Genomic DNA, 20787 nt, shown 5'->3' on the forward strand with positions numbered 1-20787 from the left:
GACTCGTTTGAAGATTACAGTAATCTTGAGCAATTATCTTTGACAATGGTAAAAATGCACGGTTGTATTGATATTAATGGAATTAATAATACTGAAACAACGCTGATGTATACGCGCCTCTGTAATTGAAAAAAAGACACTGTTATCGACGCGTTCAGATGAAAAAGCACCGATTATGACTATATTATCCAACGAACAACATGGTATACATCATATGTACATATACCGTTCTCCGATTCTATTTAAGTAGAAAGCGCGGAACCACCGACTTGTATCTGCTTGTCTCTCGTCGGTAGTGGAACTTTTAGCGATGTTGCTATTTCAGATCTCTGTTAGTTCCATTATCGAGCGATAGATAACTAGGGATCCCGGCTTGCAGTTTCGATGGCAGGTTCTCAGATGGTGTTCCCGTCGTGTTGACAATCGCGACAAGCGAATCCACTCTAAATCTAAATAGCAAATGGTTACGAGTTACGACAGTCGACGGCAGAAAGGGAAATGACTTTTTGACAACAGAGGAGAACGGGAACCGAATTTCGTAGAGTGCCGTTGTCGCGCGAGCCGATACGGTTTCTGCAATTCGAACGGCGTCGTTCCGACAACGCGTGTGAGTCACGATGCAGAACGAAAGGAGAACGCTCTCTAACATCTAATCGATCGCTAGGAATCGCAATAATGACCAAACATGAATGACTGGAGCGAGCCCTTGTTTAGAACGTTACATGCGAAGGAGCAGCATCGAATGGCCTTATATCTCACATGACGACTATTCTTACGACTTTACTTATTATGCAACGAGAGACAACCGAATGAAACTTTCAATGGCATTATAATGTATATGTATATACACACATAGTACGCCGACGTCTGCTCCAATTACCATGAACTGTTGAAGAAGTCGTACACCTTATCGGAGCTTTGTCAACTTATCTGGAGCACAGAGTTAGTCGGGATGGGATCGGAACAAAGCTCTCAAGGCGGCGCGCAAAATGCTGGCTCTGCTAGGACCAGAAACGCTCCCCTAAGGCGGGGTAAAAGCGTCCCTAGTCGCGAGAGGGTGCCCGAGGACACTCCTCCGAGATGCATTAGCCCCGGCGCAAGCATTTGTTCGGATTCTGACCTACCCTATATATCTTACACGGTGAATAGACCTATCGGGGACTCGCCAAAGATGACTAACAAACAATCGCAGTTGTACAGAGGCAAAAGTTTGGGTCCGCAGGATATATCTAGACGTAAGAATAGCTTAGGTTCTAGCAGTTACAGGTAATGAGCCCTCTGAAGCGTTGGAATCATTTCCCGAATAGAGGAAAGTTTTAACGAAAATGATTTATTTCAGGAAATCTACCTCCGATAAAATCCACAACATAGTAGTAGTGAAACCAGCTGCCGCAGACCCTACAGCCGACAAGGATCCTGATCTGGTCAGGTTACAAAGCATCCCCATGTTCCTACCCATCATGCGGGGTACCCTGAATCTGCCTCCAGGAGTCAGAGACCCGGAAGTACTGGAGAGGCTGGATCCGATCGGTCTGTTCAACCTGTGCGCTCGCTATCAGCATCACCTCAACAACAATGCTCAAATGATCGCCAGCGAACAAGCTACTTTGTGCATCAACATAGAACCAGAGGTTGCCAAGATCTTCAATCTAGCGACGGAGAGGCAAAAAAAGTTTGCCAAGTTTGCAGAGCAACTGAACAAAGTACACGAGCTTAGCAAGCAGTTAACCAAGTGTCATTCTCTCCTGAATCAAACCCTGGAGAGCCTAGAAACATTGAACAACCTTCTACCTATAGAAGAGAGACTGGAACCATTCGTATGGACTACCGGATAAATTGTCAAAGGTATCGAAGAGGTAGAAAAGCTAAATTACATCCGGAAGTACGTTGCACTGGTGCTAATATGATTTGGATCTACCTGTTAGAGTTCTTCTTTTAGTGTGTTTTTTTTTCCTATTCGGTACGAGTCTGTATTAACAATCCTTACCCTGAGACTTCTACTACTTACACGCATCTTGCACAGAAAGCTCTTCTATAAAAACTTACTCTATATATATATGGATATATATATATATATATATATATATATATATGTCTATTTTCATGTTAATCCTATCAATTGTATAGCAAAAAAAGAAAAAAAAAAGAATACAATGTTTAATTTCAAAAATGCATACACAATTTCCTATGATTAAAATATCGTACATTTCATTTATAAAAAAAAAAACATATTCAATTCGGTACAATAGAATCATCTGTAATACCTGGTCATCTCTGCGCTTTCAGCCTTCTGTACGCTTCTATCACGTCGTTCTGGTCTTTCTCCAGCTGTCGCCTTTCTCCAATCGGTAGATTCCTAAGTTTGCCTGTCCTGTCTATCGTCTGCTTAGAGGCCTTGTTTGTTTTTTCATTATTCTTCAGCAAGGAATTTAGCAGAAGATCCTTCTTGCCAGGCTATAACCAGAAAACAAATATCTTTTCATTTCTGTACAAGAAGAAAAGATGAAAGTTGAAAAATACCAACCTTAATGCTAGCGGCAGGGTCAGCTGCCTTGGGTCTAGTCTTTATCTGTGGCGGTTCGTGAGCAACTTCGCCAAATTTCACTTGGTCCTTGATGTCCTCGAAGTCCTTCGCTTTCTCCTCTTCCTTCTTCTCCTTCTTCAATTTCAACTTCTCCCTCTTTTTCTGGCTCTTCGTCATCTTAATCTCAGCTGCACCTTTCTTCTTCTTCTTAATATTTTTATGCTTAGCCCTTAGCATTTCAATTTTATCTAACTCGGTCATCTCGCATTTCGAAAGTCCCTCGATGTTCCCTGTTTCCGGATTCCTGTTCACTTGGACTCCATACTTCTTCTCGAACGCGGTCTCGTTGATGAAGTTGTGAGTGTCCCGGTTGACTCTCTGTAAAAATTGGTGATCGCTTTCGCCAGACCTCTGTTTAAACACTGGGACAACCTTGTCTGGTTTCGATTTCGGGTGCAAACTTTTCGGGGCATCATCGCCTACGATTATCAGTGCACTCTTCTTCTTCCTTTTCTTTTTGACTTTCGTTATCTTGCCCGATTTGACTGCCTCTTTTAATTTCACCACTCTGCTCAAACTTTTCGGTATCGCTTGCTCGTCCACATCCTTCGGCGGAGCGTTTATCTTCGTTTCTAACCTATAACGCGCAAAATCGAAATCTATGTAAATCACGCGTAAACAATATCGAATTATTTCGCAACTCACTCTGCCTGTCGTTTCGCGTGTTGTTTGAGAGGATCCTTCACACCCCGGTGCTTCTTACCCGGAATTTTCCGACCCATTTCCCGCTGATAAACAAACGTGCACGGCTCTCACGTGGCCACACGAATGTCGTCCAATCCCAATGTCGTCTGCTACAAGTTGAAATTGAAAGTTGAAACAATCGTGTTCAGAATGGCGCGCTTTCAAATCAATTCAAAATCGATCGCATGCAACCATCTACAATCTACATTTAACACCTATATATACACATTTAAAGATTTCACTTTGTTTCATTTGAAATTTCAAGAATTTGTATTCCTTAAACTTTCCCGCATTTTCCTCGGCGTTCAAAGGCGCGTAGAAATTTAACTGGATAAGTCAAATTTAAAAAGAGCATGCGTTTTGTCGACGAACAAAAACATACTATGATGTACGTAGAACAATTTTAACTGAACGAAAAATACGAATATAATAGCAGAGAGGAAATATAATATAGTAAGGATATATATATATATGCGATAGTTAAACATCTTGCAAGTGGAGACATCTGGAAATGTCAGATACAAAATTGCAGTGTTCAAGGAGGTTAGAGGACGAATCCTATCGTTTTGTTAATCATTATGAACTCGTTTAAAATATTCTCAACGCGGCGCGAACACAAACCAGAAAATAAACTCCATTTTTCTAATCACCTGCGTATCTTATATGTTGGCAGTTAGGTGCATCCGCAAAGTGCAACGGAAGCAACGATGAACTCGGTTCGGTTGATTACTAAAAATCAATCGTGCAAATGTCGACAAATCTACTCCACGTGTAGAAGATGTTTGGACAATGTTGGAGAGACGTCCGACGAGAAGACAACGGAGAAAAAGAAAGCCGAAGAATCCTCTTCGATGGACGAACTGACGGAGCCAACGAATTGTTGCATGTCTGGCTGCATGAATTGCGTGTGGATTCAGTATGCAGAAAAATTGAGCGCCAAACTTGAAAGAAGCGATGTAAACCTACAGAATGCGATCATGGAGAAAGTACAAGATCCAAACATGAGAGCTTTCCTCTCGATGGAACTCAGATGCAGAAATCTTTTGAAAGATTAAGTCACTTATTTGTTGCGCAAAATGTATATATGTACCATAAGATAGATGTAATCGAGTTTTGTACAGTACCGAATTAAAAATTACCCAATGTTTTCATTTGAGCTACCTCGTCCGCAATTCTTGAAACAGGTCCAATATCACTGTGCAATTCGAATGCACCGGAAACACCGCCATGTTTTTCACGTAGATCGCATATATAAGATTTCATGCAGTCTGATTTTAGTATACATGTAGTACCGATGACGTTTTTAGTGCATTATTTTAATGAGATTACCGAGAAAAATATTATAGTCGATGCGGTTTAAAATACATCTTATAGCGCGTTTTCTTCGTAATCGAGTCAGTTGTATTTTTAACGGTAGCAGTTATAGTTGATTTTGAGAGTTTGGCTTTTGGTCGATCGATGATCGATTGTTATAATTTATCTTTTGGTTTATCTCATTTATTTTCGTTGAAATTTTCTCCCTAGAAACTGGGGATTGGGGAATTCTCGGTTCACAGGTGAGGACACGCCATCTAGCGAAGACCGAAGCAACTGCGTACCTTATTAACGCTATTTACCCGGTTAATTCAAACAGTAAAAGTAGATTCGATTTTTCGGAGTTTCTGACATATTCGAGATTCTGAGGCACGGTAGCCGCGCTGATTTCAGTTATACGACTTTATTATAAATTACGATTATAAATTATAAACGACGATTATAAATGACATGTATAAATGACAATAAAAATATTTCAAGGAAGCTTTGACTTCACCAAAGAACAAACATTCATGCACAGATCATATCGACAGATCGAGGCTTCGATGAGCCGGAGATCGAAAATTTCCAAATTTCAATAGCGTCTCGTGGCCCTTGACACCGATAAGAGCTCGAAATCGAGTGCGAAGGATCTCTTATCGAGATCCACGTCCCCGTAAGCACGCTCCACGATAATCGAGGCGTCCGCGCGTATTTTTGCGCACGTTTTGCGCCGCTTCGTCGCTTATTTACATTTACATGCATATGTATAAAGGCACTCGTGCCTCTTACGCCAGTCGGGAGAATGTGTGACACGTACCAACGTGTTGGCGATCGAGGAGGCGTTCGTTCCGCTCGTTTCTCTATTTATGCTGCCAGTGACACATAAATCGCCGGAAAAATCAGCGGACAGAGAGAGAGAGAGAGAGAGAGAGAGCGGGAAAGAGAGACGGTAAAAGAGAGAACGACAAAAGAGAAAGGAAGCGATTCCGCGTGCGTGTACACTGACAAAAGTCAATCAACGTTGTCGCGTCGCGCCGCGCCGGATCGAGGATTTCCGAAATTTTCAGCTCTAGAGAGTCCTCCGCTTTCTTTCGCGAGAGAGAGAGAGAGAGAGAGCTCTAGAAATAATATCGAAAAACAAACGCTTGGATCGCTAGACCTAACTATTGCGTCGAGACTCTCGCAATGACATCAGCGATAAGCACCGTATGTTCTAACCACTCGTCGAACAGAAAAATCCGGAGGGATGTGTATTTCGTTAACAAGTACTTTGTTAATAAGATACAGTGGAGTACTCGACACGAAAACTCGATGACGATGGCACAGGTGGAATAGACAGTAGGAACGAATGTTTGTAACTGTGGGTCAAAGTGGACCCAATTCCCGCCATCCGAATATTAATTAAGTACTCGCTGGGAGAATATAAATTTTCGCGACGAGAATGAAACCATTAGGTTTCGAGAGGTTTCGGAATGTTAACGGCACGGCGGCGTTAACAATTGAACGCGATTGTTACGTGCGTCTAGTACATATAGCGCGAGCTACTGTATAGATATCGAATGACGTTGGTGCACAACAGAAGTGTGTCAGCGGAAAAAATGTGTCGCTCGGCGGAAAACCGTTCAACTCCGTCGCGGGCCCACATAATCTTATCTTTGCCCCTGCCCACATGTTAAGTCTGCACGATCACCCACACAGCGCATACGTGAATGTCCATGCACACACCGATTGATATCTCCGTCGGAACACGTTAGCTTGTGTTAGCTTGTTGACAAGCGTTCTTTTCACACACAGAGGACACAGTCAGTGGACTCGCGCGCGCCTACCTTTCCATACGCCATACGCTCGCGACTGTGTGCAACCGTGTCACCGTAGTCTGCACCGATATTTCGATATTCGATATTTCATATGCTGGTTATTTAATTCTCGACATGTTATTGTGCTTCGCGAATGGATTTATGTTGAATGATTGGAGTTCCGAGTAAAAAGATTTCAGATGGTGACGGATGTTGACGACGACAGGCAGGACAGGCTTATAAGTAGCTAGCTCCTCACTCATTGTCAGGCCTTAAGTTCAGACAGTAGAATAGGACTGCGTCGATCGGACACCCTATTATTATGTATCCCTTAGCACTCGAATGGCGAGACTCTGAAGCGCCACTAAAAATTGCTGTACCGTTATTCAAAAGGTTGTTTACATTATTAAATGTGTCGCGATCTAATCAATTACTAAGCATTTAGGTATTGTATGAGGTATTATAACAACTTCATATCCATCAAATTTGAGAGAAATCATAAGAAATGGAAATATTCTAGTTCGGAAGAAATGTTGAATTTTCCAGTTAAAATAGAATAGCTCCGAGTGCAAAGGGTTAACCCTAGTAACCCGGTAGTTCTAGTGTGTTAAATATTAAAATAAATTAATCTAATAAGGTAAACGAATAAGTCCAACTGAATCTTTTAAAGGAGTCCAAGAATCGTAAAAAGAACGAAGAGTAAAGGATCTATCCGGGCATAATTGTTAGCACAATACCTAAAAGTCGGGCTGTTAATTTCTCTGGATCACAATCGCGTTGGTGGCGCGTGTCGTGTGTGCGCGTATGCGTTCGTGTGCGTGGCTTATTTTCGCTTATGCCTCGGCGCACGCAATCTCAGAAGTGGTTCTCCCGTTGACAGGTTCCGAGCGGGTTTTCGCCGGCTTTCGACGAAGTCGTGGTGGATCGAGGAGTGCTACGGGATCGAGGCGATCCAGCACCGATCCTGTCTAGATCCACGCCGGGATCCACGCCGTGCCGGTTGCCGGGATCTAGAGAGAGAGAGAGAGAGAGAGAGAGAGAGAGAGTGTGTGTGTCTCTCGCGATCGCGATCGCGATCGACCGGCGCCACGACCGGAACACCAGAAACGTGACACCCGACGTGGAATTCTTATGCAACAACCGGCGCGACAACGGGCTGGCTCTCGGATGGATCGTGACCCATAGTGATCGTGCCACAGCCCTGCGAGAATGGAAAGAACGCGCGCGTTATCGTCGTGAATTATGAATGGTGCCCGCGACCACGAGCGAGTTGCGCGCAATACGTTCGCGATACGCTCGCGGAAGCTACGAGATTCGGAATCGGACGTAACACGATCATATCAACGCCGACAGCGACGTTAGCAAAGACGTTGATTAGCGACGGGACAGGAAGACGCGATCGGGCACGATCTTTGTGTCGAGGAAGTTGCCGGACGTGAGTCGTGCAATCAGTGATCGGCAAGGTTTTCCAGCAAATCTGCTGGATTTCTTTTGTTTTGTGACGCGAGCGGTGTGCTTCCTGTTGTTAAAAAGTGCCAGTGAAGAGAATTGTTTCTGAGAGTTTCGGAGAAGAAACGATTTTAGAAGAGATTCGTTAGGTAGTTAGGCGAGAATTAAAAAATTTGAAAAATATTTAGAAGAAAGAAAAAGAATCTAAGATTATGCATTAGCTCTGTGGAAGTTGTCGAACAGGACTTGATTAATCGACGAAAGACTTCTCGACAATCGAAGACCTCGAAGAAACGGTAAGAAGCGTCGAAGAACGACCAACAAAAAGATCTAGAAGAACACGTTCTTCCTTGAACCGAGAACAATACCAGTGCTGTGTAATTCTAAAGGATTCGATGCTTTTTACTATTCTAATAAAGGAAGCTGACTCCACCGGATCATCAATCTCCTTGTATAGTTGATTTACCGAAGAAATTGGCAAAGAACTCGAGGAAGCATAGAAACATTGATAAGAGCGAGAAAGTGACCGGACGAGGAAGTCGCAGCGACCGCCGCTTCCGATGCGAATCTCGTTCGCATCTAACAGTAATCACGGAAATATCGGTCGTCGTTTGCCTCGTGGCAAATTGATAACGATGACGGAACAGGCCGAGAATAAACGATAGAATGTGCGTTTGCGAGCGAAATCGTACGGTGTGTGGCGGTGTGTGCCGTGGACGCGGACGTGGCCGTGGAACTTGGAACGCTCCGTTGAATTTCAACGCGTCCGCTTTGCATTGCAAACTGGGGGGCGTTCCCTGACGTCGCGTTATGTCTTTCTCTAGTCAAATTAGCCTCTAAACTATCCCCTCGTCTCCCGTATCAATCTCCCCGAGTGCCGGGAGCTCGGAAAATTCTGCTGCCGCAAAACGGACCGAGGAAAACACGATTCGAGAGAAGTCGGAGGCGTTTCCAGAACAAAAGGCTCGCGTGGAGAGCTAAATCCGTGGGATCGTAGGGGAATGGTCCGTAAGTGGCGTCCGTGGCAAATCGTAAATTCGACTGACGTCTACGCAAAAGCCGCGTCGGGAAACGCGGGAGCGTTAAGCCGTGTAAACCTTGGCTGATTGTGAGACTATTGCTGGATTTATAGCCTTTCGGACCGGTCGTGTCGAGGAAGCCTCTCGGCCGCGAAAGCATGCTCTCCGCGTGCAATTGAATTATTTTCAAGTTTCCCGAGCGACTGGACACGGAGCGGTTCCCGATGGTCCATCGGAAACAGACGGAAAGAGAGAGAGAGGGAGAGAGAGAGAGAGAAAGAGAGAGAGAGAGGGAGAGAGAGGGAGAGAAGAGAGTAGTCGTTGCTCAAGTTCACCGCGGCTAAAGCTATAAATACGAAAAAGCGAGAGAAGGGACACCGGTCGGAGGAATCGGGAACATCGTTCAACGAAATGCTTATGACCGAAAAAGGGTCTCACAGGGAAGGAACCAACGTGGATTCGGATGAGCATTCGACGTCGATTGCTACCGGCAACAGCGTTCTGCCATTGAACGAGCTACTCGTTAACTCGACGGTTCCCGCGGCCGCGGTTGCAGTCAAACTGAGCGAGGACTCCGCAGATGAGAACGGAAGAGCCAACCCGGAGAAACAGAGGCGAGGTATTCTTAGCAACTTCCAGAGGAGAACGTTCAGCAGGGTCAGCTTCAAGGGAGAGACCGGCCCTTTATTAAGCAGGTGCCTATACATATATTTATTTCTGTCTCTTCTCTCAGCTTCATTCAGATTTCTCCTTGTATTATACTTTCTCCTGGATCTCTATGACGCGCAAAAATATGTATTCCCAACGATTAACATTCGAGCATGTTCGAGACAATGAAAGCTTAAATATGTTAACAACATGTTAACGAAGGTCGCGTGACGAATATTGAACGACAATGATGATCTCGGACTACTTTTCAGTAGCGTCGTTTTTTCAATAAGAACTTCGGGAGTATTTTGACCAAGTTTATTTCAAAACGAGACGAATCACTAATAAACAAGTTAAAACGTTTTTATGGAAGCCTGTTATCGCGTTGAATATTTATTGCAAATTGCTCGCTATTCCGAGTGATAATGGGAATGGTAAAACTGAGGACCTTCAGGGAACGCGAGTCAGTGTTTCTACGTTTCCTGGTCGGATCTCTGGGGAGACTTGTTCAATTTTTCAAACTGTTTCGATGAATGTTTTCGGATGGATTCAACGTGTGTAAGTACTAAGTGTCGGTTCTCCACACTTCAGTTACTTGTGTGCCAAAAACCCGCAGTTTTTAGAAGAATCGTTCTTCCGTACAGAAGAATCTCTCACAGAGAAGTGAATTGTAAATTCATGTTTGTACTGTGCGGACATTCGGAAACAAATTGATGCTAAAATATTCAGGTAATTAGCGAACAAACAAGTGGTCAAGCAATCGCTGCAACAATTGCGCCTCTGAGTCTATTTTGTAGATTCTTTATCTTATCGCTTTACAGGTTATTTCAACCGAACGAATAAAAACTGTTGTTAACGACGAACGTCATAAGGCCGGACGCAAACATACAAAGCTGGTCTGTCGAATGTTTCGCAAAGAACCCATTGAAACGACGGCCAGGTGTATCCGCGTGCGGAGTATCGCGATAACTCCGTCAATGACGCAGCGAGGTTCTCGCCATACGTGCGGCGGCGCCGTCGAAAATACCGACACCGCGCCGTTGAAAACTGGATCACAATTACTCGGGCCGCGACCCCGCCAAAATAGCGACAGGCCGTTCCTGTTTCCCCGCCGCGATCGGCAGTAATCCTCGCTTTTCACGACTAGAATAGATTCGCTCAATTGCGGAAGACGCGCCTTGCCGCGCCGCGCCGGTCCGCGTGGACGCATTTTCACTTTCCTTCGGGTAACAGCATTTTACTCTTACCGACACAAAAATCTTCAACATCATAACCATCTAGAATTCTCCTAAGCTTTCAAGCACCACAACAGTCTACATCTAACAGCAACATACCCTCCAGAATCCTCGAAACGATCATCGGAAGCACGAAACCGATTGAACCGCGACTTCTCCGGTCTCCCACCGCTTCGAGTATTTACCAACCCGGCGCGGCGCGGCGCGGCGCACACTGGGACGATTGTATCGGAATGCTGGACATCGCGTTTAGCACCTCTTCCATTTTATGTATCGTCTCGAGATCTTAAATTTCCATGTTTTCCAATCAAAAATTTATTTTTCCAATTCTTGGAAATGAAGAAAAAATGACTCATTTATTTAGAAAATTCGCTAGAAACAGGATGTGTATTTTTAATATCCTACAGTTCTTCGGAGTCAATGTATGCCAGTATTAAAAGCAGTATTGCATATTTGAAGGTTCCACATAAGAAACTTGAAATTTCGGTGAATATCGTGGGTTTTCGTATATTCGTCCCACTGTGGCGGTGCAGTGAAGTTTCCGAGTCTCTTCACGATCACCGCATGCATCGTGTCGCAAACTGGCAACTGTCTCACCTGAGCAAGCCACTTGGCCCGTGGTCGGTTGTCATTGCGGCTCCATCTCTATCCGCGTCGACGAATCTAGCCGGGGGCCGGTCTCGGTGCCAACGTTTCGCGTGTGCGAGTACAAAAGGAAAATCGTTTCGGCCAAGGGTCGAAATTGGATCGCTTCACAGTGTCGGCCGAACTCTCTGCTCGCCAATGAGCCCGGTTAATTAAACGCGCGCCGAGACGAAGCCGAGAGAGGCACCAACGCGCAACGGTCCAAGTGGTTCAAGTCACGAGAATCCGCTCATTTCTTTTTCTTTTCTTTTCTTTTCTTTTCTTTTCTTTTCTTTTCAATGATTTCACCCGCTGACGCGGCCGTTTTTATAAATAGTCCGGAAAGTGCGTACATCGGTTTTCGGGCAGCGGGCGCACCCCTAATCTCGCCTGCCCGCGGAACACGCTCCTTTTGCTACCCGATTTAGCCACGAAAGGTCGCTGTTCTCAACGCACGTTCGCCGACGCGACGTTACGCAAAATCCGCAGGCCCGGGGAAAAACCGTGTTGTTCGCAGTGTTGACAATTGGATAACCCGAAGGATTTCGGTATTGTAGTGGTGTCCGCGGAGAGTTATCGTGCAGAGTGGAGTGGTACCAGCTGGATTTGCTTTTGAGGTTGTGTTCGAGGATCGGTCGCGATCGTCTTAAGGACGGACACCGCGGCTAGATCTTTGCTAAACGGATGTGGTGCAAACGGCGGATTTGGATCTTCCAGTGGCTATGGACGCGCTGCGATATCTGGCTTTGACAACACGCTGCGACAACGTCCGTTGCGCCTCGACAGCGACCGCTAGAACAGCGGCCTCGGGCGTGAACGCTTAAACTTAGACGCCGAAATTCTCGTGCAAGTCGAACCGAAATAATACGTCGGGATTTACCAACCGCAGACGTCTAACTCCGTTGCTCCCCGGCGAGAGTACGCATCCGATACCTATGGTCGATATTTCGAAAAATGGGACAAAGATGTCAAGGTGTACGGTTCTTTAAATTAACGGGTTTTGCATCATTCGATCTAGAAGCGTCCGATAGGTATAACTGACTCGATTCGATAGCTGCATCGCTCTCTTGATCTTCGGACTCGCGTAACTTAGGGAAAACAAATCGTCAAATATTCTCCCTGTGCTCGTTTCAAACTTTGCGGTCAACTTTGTGTCAAGTTTTTCTTCAAGATTATCTTTTGCACAAGTTTTGTAGACAATTATGTAAAGCGTAAAAATACACGTACCTATATATATATATATATATATATATATATATACATATAACGTTTATTTGATGTACTCTGCGTAACATCGCATTCTTTGATAACAACGTTGCCATCGAATTGTCGATATAGAACCGATGTTTAGAGCATTTTAAGGAACAGCGATTTTTGTCCGATTTTTGGGAAGAATCGACCTATCTCTTAGTCCGTCTATTTCAATCTGAATTTCTTTCTTTCCTTTTCGGACTCTCTTTTCATTTTTCTATTCCGAATAGACACACGCGCAAGTACACACAGAGAAAGAGAGAGAGAGAGAGAGAGAGAGAGAGAGAGAGAGAGAGAGAGAGACCACGTGTGATAGTATTCGCATTTATTTTTACGACCCGTGCGCCAGAACTCGATTGGATAATCGGTAAACAATGGTTCGCACGAGTGTGTGCAACCGTCTCGTGGGAAGATCGGTGCGCGTTTTAAAGTGAAAACACCGTTGTTTTTCGAGTACGAAAGAGTGGTCGGGCATGAGATGAAGAAAATGGATGGATCAACGTCCAAAACGCTCTCGCCAAGCTCTTCGGGGTCTGGGAAGGTTCACCTGGGGGACGGCATGGCGTTTTCCGGTTTGAGAAGGGCACTCTCCCAGGTGTCCATGCTGGTCGTGAAGGCTACTAATTCCGGGGAAACCGCGTGGCGAGAGGAACTGCAAAAGTATGCTGTTTCCTCACGAATTTTCTCCTTTCAGTTGACCTAGACCCGCTTCTGTTAACCGTTTGCTAAAACGCCCAGTGCAACCGATATAAAACGAAACCCTGTATTTTATTCATGCCTGCGTACAAATCTATAGAAATGTATTAGGTTGTCCCAAAAATTTCTTTCGGATAGTGTTCCTTTAATGTTGCTGAATAAATACTAAATACAAACAATGCGATAATCTTTATGCTAATGTTTCAGTGCTTCCTAACATGAATTTGCATTATGTGCATTAATCGAGAACCAACTTTTCGGCCAACCTAATATTTATTTAGCAGTATTAAAGGAACACATTACGAAACGAAACTTCTTTTCGGACAACCTAATATTTAGATTGCTAGATGGCGAGTGTAGTTCAGACCCTCGCGAACAAACCTTCAAACTATCCACAGCCAAACATAACCGAGTGCGATTATTAGGAAGTATTCACAGAGATTCTAACCTTAATGCGAACAATTTTCCTGAACAACGTATTAGCAGTTTCTTGGCCAGCGATTCGTCAAAATCGAGAGAGTAAAATTAAAATGGCGCACTGTAGATCCCGAAAATCCACAGTCTAGTAATTGCGTAGACGTCGACCTTCGGGATTACCACTTCATTGAGAATTCTCTGGGGCGTCTAAGTTTGGACATTGGTCAAAGAACACTATGTTTGCGGAAATGGTAGACAATGGGCGTTATTGTTCGTTTCGAATTGTAGATGGAAGTGTCCCAATCGCGACGATAATTCGACGATCGAGTTTAACGTTCGTCCGATCTCTACCAAGCGATCTTTAAACAATAATCTCTGTCACTGTTTCTGTCCGGAGTGGGGGCACGGTTTATGTCATTAGGCTTATTGCCGCTAGTTATCATAATCACAGCCACTTTCTCAGCCTCTGTAACGCGCGGCGCGGCTCGGCGCGAGCGTGGGCCGGGGCCGGGGCCGGGCCTTTCGAAATCCTGCATGGAGCGTGTTTCCTAACCGGTGGTTCCACTAATCAATTAACTGATTGCTGGGACTCTCAGATCCCGTTCCATGGACTTTTCAAGCATGGCCGATTAGTACATGTCCGTGAACAAATTGCCGGCTCGCCGTAACTCGATAATCAACGCGTCGGTAATCGACTAACTCGCGAATCGGGCGTATTTTATTCGAAAGAGAAAGGAGAGGAAAGCAATAGGCTAAATATACTTGTGTCGCGATTTCTACCTATTCTCGCATTTCTACCTACCGATCTTCGACTTCGTTTGCTCTCACAAACTCAGCACTCGTATAAAGCACTCGTCTGTTATAAAAACAATTCTTACAGTGGTCGTAGCAAATGTCTTCGATTCCAAAAAGAAGAGACACGAAATAAAAGATGCCAAGAAATCGTGGCTAGCAAAATTTCGCACGATCTCGCAAAGTCTCGAGTTTGCGAAGCCGCACGAGCCACCGCGGATGAAAATGCCCGCCCCGAAGAAAATCCCCGTAGTTTTCCAGGCTCGCCAGCAACAGAGCCGTAAACAGGTGTGGAAGTCTTAATCTATTTTGATCTCGGGTCAATATGTCAGGGTTGAACGATGCGAAACCACACGAATTTAGAACGTCGTTTGCCAGGCGAACGAACGAACAAGCCAAAATTGAACGGCCGCGGTCTAGGTCCGTTCGTGAAAACTAATCACGAAGCCTGGTTAATCGCAGCCGGATGCTCTCTTCCTACCCTGTTTTCGTTGACTTCATCTTCCGCCGTCGCGTCGATCCACGTTGGATACGATCCATGAACGCTTCGATCGAAATGTTATCCACCGGGCAACCGGGAAATCTAGCACAATATTTATCCCCGCCAGCCTGAAATCTGTAGCACCGAATCAAATACTTTGTTAATACAAAACGCAGATGGGTCAGACGGTTTATAACACCCGAGGCAATCAAAATCGATCACAATACATACTCTGTTATTAGCTCGCTGAAATCCCGGGATCCAAATATTTGAATCCGTCTTCTACGAGCATCAAACCTTCGAAAACATCATATATTTAGCCTGTTGCCCTGTTTTAGGGCAACGGGAGCGAGAGACGTATGGAAATCCTTCATCGAATCGAGACACTTTAGACGCCGGGAATGAACGTCCCGCGAAGTTCAATAGCTCCATGAAGCCGCGATCAAGCTATTTTTGTTCAAGACGAGGCAAATAGTCGGACAGAAGCCGGAAAAAACTGAGCCGATTTCCTGAGAGAGAGCGAAATGATAAACTTTGGGGAGTTGGTGCACTTAAAGTTAGGAGAAGGGACATCTCCCTTTGGATCGACGTAATAACAAAGCTTACGATGCTGCCCCATCATCCCTGGACAAATATACGGCCCCTTGGTTTACGTTCGTTTACGTTGCAGCGACGGTATAAAGTTTAGAAGCAGATCCTTCCCCGAGCCAAAAACACACACACACACACATAGAAGGAGAGTGAGAGAGAGAGAGAGAGAGAGAGAGAGAGAGAGAGAGAGAGAGAGAGAAAGTCCAGCTGAACGTCGTCTTTTGATCCTTTTGTAAGCTCGAAACGCTATTAACGTATGATCAACTTTGTTCGAGAATTGTTTAGCTGATTCCGCTCGAGAAGATAAAGTGTATTTTTTTAATGATGTAGTTAGCAGCCAGTTGCCTGATAATATTCGCGAAGCGACAGAGCGCTGCTAAAGCGACAGAGAGCCGCCGCGTAGATGCTTGTTCCCAAGAAACACGTTGACACGAGGATATCTCGGTGAGAATCTCGGGACAAAGTCGATCACGGCCGTGGAAAAGCAAGTTCAAAGAGAGCACCGCGATCATCCTTGGACTTTGCCAAGAAACGTTAGCGCCTTCGATACACGGTGAATTGTAATAATCCGTGACTGCGCAACACAACCGTGGTCGCCTGTAAACAGCCGCCGCGCCGCGCCGTTTCTAATCTTGAGTATCGTCTAGGTTTACGAAGATTTCGGAGTCTGTCGAGGTCCGATTTATTTCGGTCTGGTTTCGTTTCGATCAGACGGAGGACACTCGCGCGAGTGTGTCGTCTGGCGAACACGACGCTCTGGAATTTCCACCGTCATCCTCATCCGGAAGCGGTGACGCGCGATACTTTATTCAGATGTACGCGCCGATGACGGGATTTATTATTTATACCGTCACTCCACTTTTTGGCTTGATGCACGTGTCAAGAGAATCGGACTTTCATTGATCCATTCGCAACAATTGAATCAGAGATCCAAACCCGACTCCTGAACCCGAGTCTTCTGTATTTATTAGACGAATGGCATTGACGAGACACTCGAGCTGGACCCCTTGACGTTCTCATGCCTTAATTATATTAATATTACCAGCAACATGTCCACCATCATCAGGCTTTGAATAAAAATTCTAGTTCGCTTTTGAATTTTTAGAGTCAGCCAAAAGCGATACCTAGTAGCAAGGCTCATTTTTCGCGAACTAGCAGGGTTTCAACAGCAAACGCGTTTCTGTAAACATTCCTATGAAACGGCTAACGTCAGTGGCCCGGATGAAACGGGATCGGCCAAACATTCGGGCCGACCAGTTTCGCTGCACATGTGTTCGCGAGAAATGCATACTATGTACACCGGGACCACTTTGCGGAGAATCGAACGCTGTAAATCCGTGTCGTCCTTCCTTTGATTCAATCAGAACGAATTATAAATGCGCCGCTTTTAGAACCCGCGGATGAGATACACCTTTAATAATAGACTCGATGATTAACTAGCCTCTTAACACGATCGCCCGCTACTACTGTTTATCATCTAATCCATCATTAGTCACGTCTGATTTACAACGATCGAAAAAGACGATGTAATAAATCCGTCGCGCCACGGTATATAAAACCAAAGAGAATCCAGCATGGACATCGATTCGTCACAATCGGCCAAAGCGCGTGGCCCGATCCTCGATCAACCAGCAGGAAAAATATTATTTCGCTACACTTCGATCTAACTCCACACCGACGATAATAAAACACTAATCATTCGCCTAACTGGCAAACTGTCTCGTCTTCTTTCTTCAGTCTTCGAGAATTCGAATTAGCAACATACATGAGAAATCTACTGAAATAGAATAAAGAACGAAGAAGCTTCGTCGGTTCGGTAATGAGATAATAATACTACATATTTTCTTTCCCCGATCATGAACTCTGGACTCGCGTTCGACCAGCAATGACGCAAAGAAGCGAAAAAGAAAAATGGAGAAACATTTGATCAGCGCGTCCTTCCCGAAATACAACGAAAGACAAAGATGAAAATATTCGCAGAATTTCGTTGAAAACGTACCAGAAGGCTCGTCGAGGGAGGTTGAACGTTTTCTGGAGGATTTTCTATTCGCGGTTTCGCTAACGATTTACGAGTACAGCATCGCGTAGTCGACACGTAGGCAACGTGAATCACGTAGACACGGAAGATCATCGATGGCAGAGGTGTTTCGTCTGTCGATTTCCTGGCAGATTGCCACCGATCGGTCCATCCTGGCTCGAACGAAAACCGCTCGACCGTAAATTATGTCCTCTGGCATTAAGCTCCGTATATTTCCGAGCAGACGATATTACCGTTTTAAACGGCCTTTAGAGAACCCGTGGGCCGTGGGGGAGACAGGCGAGAGAGCGGCGCTCGTTTTTCGTTGAAACGCAACACCGTCAAGCGTTTTTCCCCTTTATACTTTATACATCGATAAAAACTGCTGCCCGGTGCACTTGGGAATACAGTGTTGCTCGCTTTCCAGCCTCCGTTTCCTCATTTATCGAAGGGTTCGGCTACTTTTGCGACTCGGCTACGTTCAGGTAGCAAAACACTAATTTTCTTCCGAATCTTGGAATATTTCCTAAAATATCACAGGAAAAGCGATCGTCTATTTGAGCTTTAAAAAATATTGAAAAAGAAAGATGACTGTGGATAAAACTTCCAACTTGATTTAGGATGCGGATTCGATGGATTTACTACAAGAACGAGCAGATCAAATGTACAGACAATTCTTACGCGAAATAAAAATGTATTCCCTTGAATAATCATTAGAAAAACCTGGAAATGAAATTTAATTTCGTTTCGTAAACGCATCAAGTCCGCAGCCGCACGAACCGACACTATTCCCTCCCGAGTTTTAAGTCGATATGCCAAGAGGCGCCACTAACGTTAGATTGAAAGGAGAGGTTGAGAGAGCATTCCCGCGAGTAGAATGATAACTGTCCGTTTGTATTTTCATAAAACCCTGTCCACCTCTCGGTAGACGTAATAACGCGTCGCCGACGCTGAGCACCAGGAAACGGGACGACTTGATTCTTGTTAATAGATCATCCCCTCGAACCGAGCGTGCAGAAACGAGGTTTTTATTGCTTCGAATAATGTTTATAGCCACTAGACTAGCAGCGGTCTAGTGTCTTGCGGCGTAGTGTTTTCTACGGTGTTAATGGTTCTCGGTGGGATCGTTTGCTTTCAGATACCGGCAGACCAGGTTCAGCTCGAGGCGGATCCGCAAGAGGGTGGTTTTCAAGCACGGCGATTGCAATGTCGTACAAGGAAATGTCGCCAAGCGTCGACGTCGTTACCTTCAGGTAATTTTAAAGTATTTCTAAAAGCGTACGACCGTGCTAGGCACCACAACGATCGGAACAGCAGCTTCAAGGCGATTCCGAAGGCAACCACGGCCGACGACTGCTTCGCGCGGCAAAATCGAGGTTCCATATTTTCATCCTCAACATCCTCTATTCTGTCCGATAGCCGAACCAGATACTGGCGAATATGTACCCTCTACTCTTTTTCTCTCTCTCTTCCTTTCAGTCTACATAACCCTCCCTCCCTCTTTCTAATTGCAACCACTTGCCAAATTGCTCGGTACTATAGCTACACGGGGCTCTCCGCGCGAACAGCTGACTCCGCGAACCTCTAAAAACGTTTACTCCGCGGGTCTACGAAGCTCCAAGGATCTAAAATTACCTTTCTCTTATGTAAAATCGAACCGCTACTACTTACCGCTTACAATTAGCTATTTCTGGGCCCCGATTTCTGCCCCCATCGCCTAACCTGCGCGCTAGAAACGAGACTTTTCATTTTTGCAGAAAGATCCGCCGCAGTCTGTCACACGGTTAAAAATGGTATTTCTCAGTTGGACGTATTGTTTTACGAAAAACCTGTTGCAGGACATCTTCACGACGCTGGTGGACGCGCAATGGCGATGGACTCTGCTAGTATTTTCCCTGAACTTCCTCCTCTCCTGGCTCGGTTTCGCTCTGATATGGTGGCTGATAGCGTACAGCCACGGAGACCTGGACCCGGAGTACTACTCGACCCGGAACCTAACGTTCACCCCATGCATCGTAGACATCCGTGGGTTCACCAGCTCGTTCCTCTTCTCGATCGAGACGCAGCACACTATCGGGTGACTAGATACATTATTATAATCTCGCTGGATTTTTCTTGGATCAGTGATTCGAACGAATTTCAGAAGCTATCGAATCACTTTCGGGAGAAGTTTCGCCTCCGAATTTCTTTCTTGAATGCTTAATCCCGTAAATAAGGACCCGATGCAGTTGTTGGTCGTTTATTTAGGATGATAGCGAGCTGTAGATGCAAGGAACGAGCGACATTATAATTGATATCAGACTTTAAGTAACGATGCACAATGTACAATGTAATACACGATGATCGAAAACGAGAATCTAAAGATATTGAACAACAGTCGAGGATAAGTACAAGTGACACACAATCGCACTCTTATTCTCACAATAGTTATCTCATACTTGTCGAGAGAAGAATCTGACTAATCGAAATTACGAGAGAGGTATGTTAGCATCTTCCAATTTCTACTCACACGATACCAGACATAGTAAGAAAACACAGTTAGCGTAACACGCATATTCCCATCCGTTCGACTCTTTGCGCTCGACTATGTACAATGTACAATGTGCATCTTCTTTAGAAAAGACTTTGCAAAGATAATGATAAAAGACGCAACGAAATGAATAAATACGTTCGACCGCAAAGAGTTCGAATCGATAGAACCCCGAAACGATAGCGAATAGAGTGCGATTAGACGAACGTGTTTTTAATGGGGACGAACGTTTTAGGTACGGCTCGAAACACCCGACGGACGAGTGTCCGGAGGCGGTGTTCGTGATATGCATCCAATCGATGACCGGCGTGATTCTGCAAGCGTTCATGGTCGGCATAGTGTTCGCGAAGCTGTCTCGGCCGAAGAAGAGGACGCAGACGTTGCTGTTCTCGAGGAACGCCGTGATCTGCCAGAGGGATGGCCAGCCTTGTCTGATGTTCCGTGTCGGTGACATGAGGAAGAGCCACATCATCGAGGCCCACGTCAGGGCTCAGATGATCAAAAGGAAGGTGAGCGCGAACCTTGAACAGTCGGCGAGAGAAAACACATTTCGCTTTCCACCGGAGATACCGCTCCTCTCTTTCTCGCTCTTTCACTGTTCGTCCTTTTCTATTTCTATTTTTATCGAGTCGCAATTATTCCGCAATAACTGAATGTATTTATACGATGACCGGTGG

At 45.1% G+C, this 20787-nt stretch overlaps 4 protein-coding genes across 12 annotated transcripts in view; 3 read left to right on the plus strand and 1 right to left on the minus strand.

The window, feature by feature from the left end:
* The first annotated feature begins 422 nt into the window (after positions 1 to 422).
* Positions 423 to 4080, plus strand: Borcs5 (BLOC-1 related complex subunit 5). Of its 2 annotated transcripts, XM_076436853.1 has the most exons (3): positions 423 to 1266; positions 1340 to 1845; positions 3942 to 4080. In XM_076436853.1, the coding sequence occupies exons 1-2, from the start codon at positions 953 to 955 to the stop codon at positions 1833 to 1835; spliced, it is 810 nt and encodes a 269-aa protein (XP_076292968.1). In that variant the 5' UTR covers positions 423 to 952; the 3' UTR covers positions 1836 to 1845; positions 3942 to 4080. The 2 variants fall into 2 exon arrangements, with proteins under 2 accessions (XP_076292968.1, XP_076292967.1); XM_076436852.1 differs by lacking the exon at positions 3942 to 4080 and having other exon boundaries at positions 1340 to 2197.
* LOC143215080 (coiled-coil domain-containing protein 137) lies at positions 2266 to 3370 on the minus strand. Its single transcript, XM_076436851.1, has 3 exons — positions 3230 to 3370; positions 2525 to 3161; positions 2266 to 2454 (listed from the first exon to the last, which is right to left on the minus strand). The coding sequence occupies exons 1-3, from the start codon at positions 3304 to 3306 to the stop codon at positions 2269 to 2271; spliced, it is 900 nt and encodes a 299-aa protein (XP_076292966.1). The 5' UTR covers positions 3307 to 3370; the 3' UTR covers positions 2266 to 2268.
* On the plus strand, positions 3976 to 4424 carry LOC143215094 (oxidoreductase-like domain-containing protein 1). The gene has a single exon (XM_076436874.1). The coding sequence runs from the start codon at positions 3976 to 3978 to the stop codon at positions 4321 to 4323; it is 348 nt and encodes a 115-aa protein (XP_076292989.1). The 3' UTR covers positions 4324 to 4424.
* Positions 4425 to 5384: 960 nt separating this feature from the next.
* The window catches only part of LOC143215060 (inward rectifier potassium channel irk-1), a 40954-nt gene continuing 25551 nt past the window's right edge, over positions 5385 to 20787 (plus strand). Inside the window, exons 1-6 of one of the 8 annotated variants that reach the window (XM_076436801.1) lie at positions 5386 to 6603; positions 7241 to 9523; positions 18509 to 18604; positions 18719 to 18833; positions 19419 to 19657; positions 20346 to 20619. In XM_076436801.1, coding sequence (XP_076292916.1) covers positions 9240 to 9523; positions 18509 to 18604; positions 18719 to 18833; positions 19419 to 19657; positions 20346 to 20619 — 1008 coding nt within the window. In that variant the 5' untranslated portion in view covers positions 5386 to 6603; positions 7241 to 9239. Of the gene's footprint in view, positions 9524 to 9556; positions 13247 to 18508; positions 18605 to 18718; positions 18834 to 19418; positions 19658 to 20345; positions 20620 to 20787 lie in introns of those variants that run through there. The other 7 variants (XM_076436807.1, XM_076436803.1, XM_076436804.1 and 4 more) reach the window with 7 other exon arrangements.

This window comes from Lasioglossum baleicum, chromosome 13 (genome assembly GCF_051020765.1).
Source record: "Lasioglossum baleicum chromosome 13, iyLasBale1, whole genome shotgun sequence".
Lineage (NCBI taxonomy): Eukaryota > Metazoa > Arthropoda > Insecta > Hymenoptera > Halictidae > Lasioglossum > Lasioglossum baleicum.

Excerpts from the sequence above, each read along its gene's own strand:
- Borcs5 (XM_076436853.1), top strand. The coding sequence starts at position 953 with ATGGGATCGGAACAAAGCTCTCAAGGCGGCGCGCAAAATGCTGGCTCT. Across the intron at positions 1,267-1,339 it reads TTAGGTTCTAGCAGTTACAG|GAAATCTACCTCCGATAAAA; the intron begins GTAATGAGCCCT and ends GATTTATTTCAG.
- LOC143215080 (XM_076436851.1), bottom strand. The coding sequence starts at position 3,306 with ATGGGTCGGAAAATTCCGGGTAAGAAGCACCGGGGTGTGAAGGATCCT. Across the intron at positions 3,162-3,229 it reads CACGCGAAACGACAGGCAGA|GTTAGAAACGAAGATAAACG; the intron begins GTGAGTTGCGAA and ends TGCGCGTTATAG. Across the intron at positions 2,455-2,524 it reads ACCCTGCCGCTAGCATTAAG|CCTGGCAAGAAGGATCTTCT; the intron begins GTTGGTATTTTT and ends TTCTGGTTATAG.
- LOC143215094 (XM_076436874.1), top strand. The coding sequence starts at position 3,976 with ATGAACTCGGTTCGGTTGATTACTAAAAATCAATCGTGCAAATGTCGA.